The sequence below is a fragment of the Lemur catta genome, chromosome 1 (genome assembly GCF_020740605.2).
Source record: "Lemur catta isolate mLemCat1 chromosome 1, mLemCat1.pri, whole genome shotgun sequence".
Classification (NCBI taxonomy): domain Eukaryota; kingdom Metazoa; phylum Chordata; class Mammalia; order Primates; family Lemuridae; genus Lemur; species Lemur catta.
Window position 1 is genome coordinate 171,300,032 of NC_059128.1, and position 8,969 is coordinate 171,309,000.

The following is an 8,969-nucleotide window of genomic DNA, read 5'->3' on the forward strand; positions in this document are numbered from 1 at the left end:
GGAAAGCAATCAGGAGGTGAATAAACTGTCATTTGATTAAAATTATGATGGAAGGAGGGGAGGGACCACGTTGGGGCTTTGGGAGATGGTAATGGGGAAATGGGCAGGCAGGGGCAAGCAAGCCAACTGTTGGGGAATGGCAGGCAAAGTGCAGAGCTGGGGGCCCAGGGAGCCTTCACAGACTCCTCCGCTCTCTGTGGTTTTTTGGCTTCTCCGTGCTTCCCTCCAAACCTTAGCTCCTGACTCGGGCCTTAGGCACTTGGCATGCATTTGGGACTCCACTTCTAGAACCTGTCTCTGGGCCCCAGCCCCTGGAACCACTTTCAGAACTAGCCAGCTGCTTTGTCCCTTCCCAACCCCCCTTCTGGGGAGGTGGCTGCCCAGGCTTGGTTCTTCTTTCACCAGCTCAGTCTCTCATGTGTTCATACATCATTGATTCACACGCCATGTCAGCCCAATCCTATGGGGCTTTCCTAGAACCTGGTGGCCCCCAGGGGCTGCGGCCCACTTTGTTCATGCATTCTCTCTCCCAAAGCGTGCTCCTTCACTTCACTGACACTCCCTCAACTAGGGCCAGGCACTGCTCTGGGAACTGGCTGAGTGGTACAGGGGGCCAGAAGAGGGCCTGGTGGTGGGGTGGGCGAAGTCAGCCGGGTGCATTGCCCTTCTGTCTGCTTCTACCTCTCTTACTCTTTCCCGTGGGTTTTCTACCCTCTCCTCTGGCCTGTCATAGCTGTTTCTGGGCTTTAGCTTCAAGAGATAGAGCTAGGAGAGCCCCTGGAGATCTTCTAGTCTGATACCTGCCCATTTGACAGATGGAGATAATGAGGTCCCCAGAGGAGGAGGGATTTGCCCAGAGTGCCACAGCTCAAAGAAGTGACAGCTAGTTACTTCTGTTGTTCCAGAGTCTATGTGCCTATGGCTTACTCCTTCCCAGCCATAAAGGCTTTCTTGAAAGCTTATGCTAGTTCTCTCCTCTGAGTGGGACCCTGGAGCCCTCCTAACCACTCTGTCCTTCCCTACCCTTTCACCTGGTGTTGCCTGATGGTCTTCAGGGAGGGTTTTGCAGGAAGTCTTAATGTCTTCCTGCCCTTGGGCAGGGGAGCCTGGAGGGGATGTATACCAAGATCCTCAGGGGACTGTCTCCAGAGTGGGCCCTTCTGGGCTGCTGTCCTTTTGGGCCTCACCAGAGACAGCGGCTTAGTCCATCCAGGCTGCTTTAAGAAAATACCTGAGACTGGGTGGCTTATAAACAACAGAATTCATTTCTCACAGTTCTAGAGGCTGGGGAGTCTGAGAGCCCGTTTCCTTCTTCATAGATGGCACTCTCTCACTGTGTCCTTACATGGGGGAAGTGTTGAGGAAGCTCTCTGGGGCCTCATTTATAAGGGTACTAATCCCATTTATGCGAGTTCTGTCTTCATGATCTCACCAACTCCCAGAAGCCCCCACCTCCTAATGTCACATGGGGATGAGGATTTCAATATGAATTTGGGGACATACAAGCATTCAGACCATAGCAGGCAGTGAAGCTTCACTGTTAGGAGCGGTGAGATCTGGGGCACTGCACTTTAACATCCCGTGAGCCTCAGTTTTATCATCGACAAAACAAAGTGAGGCTAAGAATAGGATTAGCAGCAGCTTGAATGAAATCATGTTGAGAAGTGCTGGGTACACAGCAGGTGCCCATCATCAATTGCTGTTATTGCAGTTCTCTGATCAGCCCTGGCACGTATAGTCACTGCTAGAGGTCAGGGAAGGCATAAAAGCTTCTGGAATGCTATGTCCAGAGCCTGGAGGTAGGGGGCAGAATAGGCTGTTGGGCCAGGCCTCTAACAAAGCCTCTGGGGAAGTAGGTCTTCTCCCGCTTACCTGACAGGTACATGTAGGGTGGAGTGGAATCAGAGGGCCACAGGTTAATAAGCAATAACCTGGAGTCTTTGACAATTTGACTAGAAAAGGAAGAAAACTCCAGTAAATGTCTGAAGGCCCCTCCTACTGAGCATGGCAGATACTGATGGTTCTGGTTGGTGGACTTCCATGTCCATGAAGGCATGACTCACAGGGCTTGGAGACTGTCATGACAGTAAGGTCTAGGCCTCAGCCTGATGAATGGATTTGAAAGGAACCCGGCTCAGAACAGAGTTCCTATTAGAGCCAGGTCTCTGTGGGAACAGGGGGACAAATAATCCCCTGGCTGGATTTCCCTGGGCACACACACTGGCTAATGAACCTGCCCAGAGAAGCAGGCTCCCATATAATGTCCCATTAGAGCAGGGGAAACTAAGGCACAGAAAGCTTGGTTGACACTCAGTCTGTTAGTGGAGCAGCTTGGACTAGACTTGAAGTTTGTGAACCCATATTTTCTCCCTTTCTTTTTGTTTTTGTTTAAGAAATCTGACTTTTATTCTAAAAACACTGAAAAGCCACTATTGTAAGTTGGACAGCAAGATGACCTGATTTACATTTTAAAAAATACTGGCATGTGGCCTGGCATGGTGGCTCACACGTGTAATCAAAGCACTTTGGGAGGCCTAGGCAGTAGAATTGCTTGAGGCCAGAAGTTAAAGACCAGCCTGAGCAACAAGTGAGCCGTTGTCTCTACAAAAAATAAAAAAAAAGTAGCTGGATGTGATTCGCATGCCTGTAGTCCCAACTACTTGGGAGGCTGAGATGGGAGGGTCGCTTGAGCACAGCTTGGGTGACAGAGCGAGACCTTGTTTCTAAAACAACAAAAACAAAAAACTAGCTTTTATGTTCTGATGCTGTGAACAACAACAAAAAACTAGCTTTATTCATATATAATTTATAATACCATAAAATTCACCCTCTTGAAGTGTACAATTCAGTGATTTTTAGTTTATTCACAGAGTTATGTAACCATTACCACCATCTAATTCAGAACATTTTCATCACCCCCCAAAACCCATAACCATTGGCAGTCATTCTCCATCACTCCTTTGCCCCAGCCCCAGGCAACCATAATCTACTTTCTGTCTCTATGGATTTGCCTATTCTGGAATGTTCATATAGGATTTAATCCACTGTATGTGGCCTTTTGTCTGGCTTCTTGCACTCAGCATGTTTTCAAGTTTCATCCGTGCTGCAGCATGTATCGTTGCGTCACTCCTTTTCACTGCTTAATAATATTCCATTGTATGGCTATACCACATTTTGTTTATCCATTCATTAGTTGATGGACATTCGTGTTTCCACTTTTTGGCTGATAGGAATATTTGTGCACAGGTTTTTGTGAGGACCTGGGTTCATTTCTTTTGGGTATATACCTAGAAGTGAAATAACTGGGTCACGTGGTAACTCTGCTTAACATTTTGAGGAACTGCCAAACTGTTTTATAAGGTGACAATATCATTTTACAACCCCACCAGCAAAGTATGAGAGTTCTAGTTTCTCTACATTCTCACCAACACTTGTTGTTGACTATCTTTTTAGCGTTAGCCATCCTGGTGGGTGTGAAGTAGCATCTCATTGTGACTTAGATTTGTAGACTACTTCCCTAATTACTAATGATGTTGAACATCTTTCTATGAGCTTATTGGTCATTTATATCTTCTTTGGAGAAATGTCTATTAAAATTCTTTGCCCATTTTTAAATTGGGTTACTGTTGTTCTCATCTTTTCTTTCATTTTTTTTTTGGAGACAGAGTATCGCTCTTTTGCCCTGGCTAGAGTGCCGTGGCATCAGCCTAGCTCACAGCAACCTCAAACTCCTGGGCTTAAGCAATCCTCCTGCCTCAGCCTCCTGAGTAGGTGGGACTACAGGCATGTGCCACCATGCCTGGCTAATTTTTTCTATATATTTTTCGTTGTCCAGATAATTTCTTTCTATTTTTTAGTAGAGATGGGGTCTCACTTTTGGTCAGGCTGGTCTCGAACTCCTGATCTCGAGTGATCCTCCCGCCTCAGTCTCCCAGAGTGCTAGGATTACAGGCATGAGTCACTGCGCCGGGCCATCTTTTCTTTCTTTATTTTTTGACTGACACAGGGTCTCACTCTGTTGTCCTGGCTAGAGTGCAGTGATGTCATCATAGCTTACTGCAACCTCAAACTCCTAGGCTCAAGTGAACCTCCTGCGTCAGCCTCCCGAGTAGCTGGGACTACAGGTGCATGTCACTACGCCTGGCTAATTTTTCTATTTTTTGGAGAGATGGGGTCTCGCCATGTTGCTTAGCCTGGGCTAAAAGGAGTCAGCTATGAGACCCCAGGCTGAAAAGTAACTGTTTTAATCTATTCTAGGTTATACTTGTCCTCTCCATTGAAAAGGTTAAAGCCATTAGATTTCATGTATGGTAAGCTGAAAGATAGTAAGATTTATAATGTATGAAAATAGGCCGGGCGCGGTGGCTCATGCCTGTAATCCTAGCACTCTGGGAGGCCGAGGCGGGTGGATCGCTCGAGGTCAGGAGTTCAAGACCAGCCTCAGCAAGAGCGAGACCCAGTCTCTACTAAAAATAGAAATAAATTATCTGGCCAACTAAAAAATATATATAGAAAAAATTAGCCAGGCATGGTGGTGCATGCCTGTAGTCCCAGCTACTGGGGAGGCTGAGGCAGTAGGATCGCTTAAGCCCAGGAGTTTGAGGTTGCTGTGAGCTAGGCTTACGCCACGGCACTCACTCTAGCCCAGGCAACAAAGCGAGACTCTGTCTCAAATAAAAAAAAAAAAAAAAAAAAAGAAAATATATAAAATTATTTAAAAAAATGTTACCCCTGGCACATATGAAAAATTGCATCATCTTACTAGTAATTAGAAAAGGCAAATTTTTAAAAGGAGATACTATTGGCAAATAATTTTAAGTCTGGTGATATGATGTGGTGAAAGACTGCTAGAAATTGTTTGAACTGTTGCAATCACCCCGGACAACAAATTGGCAGTATCTAGCCAAACTGTCAAGTACATATGCCACCCATCAATACAACTTCTAGGTATATTTTCTAGAGAACCCTTCCCCAGATGCCCAGGACAAGTGCAAGGATGTTTATTACAGCATTTTTTGTAATAGTAAAAACTGTAAACAAATACCCATTAATAAATCAATGAATAAATCAAATATGGCATATTCATATGAATGATGGAAACTAAAATCTTTAGGAGAAATGAACTATACATATTTATAAGTCATGATCTCAAAAATAAAGTTGAGGAAAAAGTAAACTGGAGAATATGATGTCAGTTATGTAAAGTTTATTGTTCACAAAACAACATAAATACTGTTTATTTACACCTATACACATGTATATGTAGCATTCATATATTGACTGGAATGCTATCTGCCAACTTCATCTTATAATGTGAATCCTCTGGGAATGGGGGAGAGGAATGGAGATCAAAGGATACGAGATTATCTATAATAATTTCCTTATAGTAAAAAAAAAGACATTAAGGAAACAGTACTAACAAATAACTGCCAATTCAAGGTGGTGGACTCATGAGTATGACAAATTCCCAAAACCAAATTAGACCAAATGTCCATGCTGTGAAACTGAGTGTGTCTAGTGAGTAGCTGCACCTCTTATCATCCTGAGGGGAAATCAAGGTGATGCCTAAACTGCCCTGAAGTTCAGGAATACCCATTTGGTTGTTAAAGTACATGCAGAATATGGCATTGCACAAGGTGCTTCTGGAATGAAACAGTGTCACAGCTTGTTCCCTTCCTTCCCCCATTAAATATTGTTTTCACCAATTTTTTAATCCTAATGTTAGAAACATTTCCAAAAGGTCCAGTGCATTACATTTGTGTGTCATTTATTCATTTATTTATTCTATATGCATTTGTCTTGATTGACCAGGTCCAGGAGAGGTGTCAAGGAAAACAAAAAGAAGAGGAAAATAAAATTGGTAATCAGAAGCATCTCAGAGGATATTGGGGAAAATCACACAGGTAAATCCATAATTACAAAAAGAAAAAAAAAACAAACCTGAGTTGGAGAGAACATATAGATGCATGGGGAGGTGATGAAGAAAACGGATAAATCTGAAAGAAAATGGAGATGAGTTTGAGGCAAGAGTATGGGCGAACCTGAGAACAGAGTTGGCTGAAGGTTAACAGAGGCAGAGGAAACAGCTCCTGCAGCAGGGGCAAGGGATCTCAAAATCCACGACTGGCTATCTGTGGTCTACTCTCCCTGCCGAATCTGCTTTTCTTTTTGAAGCCCTCGCCGGAAGAAACAAACACACCAAGCCAAAACAAAACAAAACAAAAATGCAGCTGCTCACTGTTCACAAATGAAGATGTTACCTGTCTAAGTGGTGACATGTGCTCATAGCGGGTCTTGGAGGATCCACCAGAACCCACAGCTGGTTGGTGAGGGACTGCGGGGGGCGGTTCATTTCCGGAACAGGCGTCTCCGGGCCTTGCACGGAGGGCGGGGAGAGCGCGCCGGGCGTGGGGACCTGGACTTGGGGAGGGAGGTAGAGGTTGGAGTGGTGAGCTAGGGAAGGGCTCCAGAAGGTGGAATTCAGGTCGAAGATGGGGCGTGGACAACGTCTCCCTGGACTAGGGTTGGGGACCAGAAGACTGGGCTCTGGGACCGGGCCCTGAGGGTCGGGGCTGGACACCCTGCTGGCGGAGGGCTGGAGCTCAGCGGCTGAGCCGGCGGGAGGGGCCATCCAGGGTGCCGGGAACTCGGGCTCCGCGTCCTCCTCGAAGGCCTCTTTTAGGGCGGCGAGCTCTGGGACAGAAGCGCGGAAGAATGCATGCTCGACGACGACGTCCTCTCCGGGAGCGCCCAGAAAAACTCCCGGTTCCAGGCCTCCACACGAGTCGCCCTGCCCTCCCGAGCCTTCGAGGAGGACCTCAGGGACCAGGATGAGCGTGTGCCCTTCGAGGGATACTTGCAGGACCGAGGTTGGCGCGGGCTCCAGCACCAGGTCGACGTCGTCCAGGGCCACTCGCAAGGCACAGCCCGCGGCCAGGACCACGACGGAGGTGAGCGCGTCCGCGCCCGGGGGCCCCGCCGAGTCTTCCAGGCTGGGGACCGCGCCGGGCTGGAGGCCCGCTGGCTCCTCCAGTCGGCGGCGCTTGGCAGGGCGGGGTCCTCCGGGCTGCGGTCCCCACAAGGGCGCGGGGCAGGCGCTGGGGCTGTGGGGCCGGCTGCCCATCACCTCGATGGCGCTGCGGGCGGCGCTCCTGGGGCCTGGCAGAGAACGTGGGCGGCGCGGCCCTGGACGCGGTGACAAGTGCCAATGACAGGTGAGGCGGGCTGGGGCGGATGGGGCGGAGGACCGCGCGGCGCAGGGCAAGTTCTTGGAGCTCAGGGGCGCCTCCCCGGAGGGCCGCAGTCCAGCTGCTGGGGAGTCGTTCCAGCCACTGGCGTCCGCCTTGTGTGGTGGCATCTGCAGCCCTACTCGCGCAGACCCGGATGCGCACCGGGTGGTTAATAACGTGAGATGTCAGATGACCTATGGGTGCCAAGAGGTCTCACTGTAAGCCCCGCCTGTAGGTTTGCTCCGCCCAGGACGTGGCCTTGAGGGAATTGGGTCGGTGCAGTGCAAGAGTGGGTGAGGTTCTCAGTAAGTGTACGTAGGGCAATACTTCCTGGATACCCTCTTGCGGCCCATGGCCTTTATTGCTATTATTTTTGGAAAACAAACAAAATAACCAAAACACAATTTCATGAAATTCTTGATTTCTTTTATAAGTAGCCTACGTTTAATATTTCTTCTAAAATATCCCAGGATGCTATGAAAAAAAGCGTTACCTCATACTCATTGCTCCTTCCCGATCCCACCGACATGGTTCTAGAAATTTCTGTCCTTTATGAGAGAAATTAGCAATGCAAATTTTAGTTTGGTAAACAGGTTTTTAAAAGTAATAAAATGAAAGTGGCTGCAGGTTTTTGTTGGAGGCCAGGCTGTGATTTTAATAATGGTAGCAAAAAAATTATCTTAATGTTAATTTTGTATTTAAACTTGATATTTAATCTATATTATATTGAATGTTTAAAGAATTAGTTTATCCTCACAAGTGAAGCTCAGTGGAGAGAAGAAACTTTCACGAAATTAAATACCTGGTTTCGGTTGGATATGGGAATTAAATACAGTCATGTTTAGCTTTATAACAGGAATCTTTGATTTTTTACCTATATGCTTATGGCAAAAAACTAGATGTGGAATTTCTGGGTCGTAGTGTGTGGCACCTTAACAATAATAGATAATGCTAAACTGCTTTCTCTTTCTTGTTATCATTATTATTATTATTTTTAGAGACAGAATGGTCTTGCTCTGTCACCCAGGTGGGGGCATAATAGTTCACAACAGCCTCATCATACTCTTTAAGTAATCCTTCTGCCTCAGCCTCCCAAATAGCTAAGACCTCAGACTGGCACCACCATGCCAGAATAATTTTTTAAAAAACTTTTTGACAGAGACAGGCTCTTGCTATGTTGCCCAGGCTGGTTTGAAACTCCTGGCCTCAAGTGACCCTCCTCTGTGGGCCTCCAAAAGTGCTGGGATTACAGGCATGAGCCACCCCCCCAGCCCAAACTACTTTCCTTAGTAGTTGCCCTAATTTATATTTGTGTGAGCAGTGGGTAAGTGTTCTCTTCTTGCCACATCCTTGCCAACACTTAGTATGATTAGATTTCTAAGTATTTTCCAATCTGGTGGTGTAAAGTGGTATCTCATCATGTATTTATGTTGTATTTTTCTGATTGCTCGCGAGGTTGATCATTCAACCTATTGTTGACTATTCACGTACCGGCTTTTGTGTAATATATGTTTACGTCTTTTGACCATTTTTTGTTATTGATTTTTGGAACTTGTTTATTATTATGTGTGTTGAAATACTCTTTTCCCGTTTTGTGACTTGCTTTTATTTACATTCTTTATAGCATCATTTGGAAAACAGAAATTCTTAATTTTAAAATAGTTTCAAATTCATTAGCTTTGTTCTTTATGCTTTGCAATTTTTATTTATTTAAGAAACACTCTCTTTTCCAAGATCGTT

The 8,969-nt window shown here is 46.2% G+C and overlaps 1 protein-coding gene across 1 annotated transcript; it reads right to left on the reverse strand.

Moving 5' to 3' along the window:
- Positions 1–6,348: 6,348 nt before the first annotated feature.
- Positions 6,349–7,123, reverse strand: LOC123641333 (proline-rich protein 23B-like). The gene is given in 3 exon segments (XM_045555976.1): positions 6,349–6,389; positions 6,392–6,484; positions 6,487–7,123. Coding segments are annotated over 3 exon segments (771 nt in total).
- Positions 7,124–8,969: the final 1,846 nt, after the last annotated feature.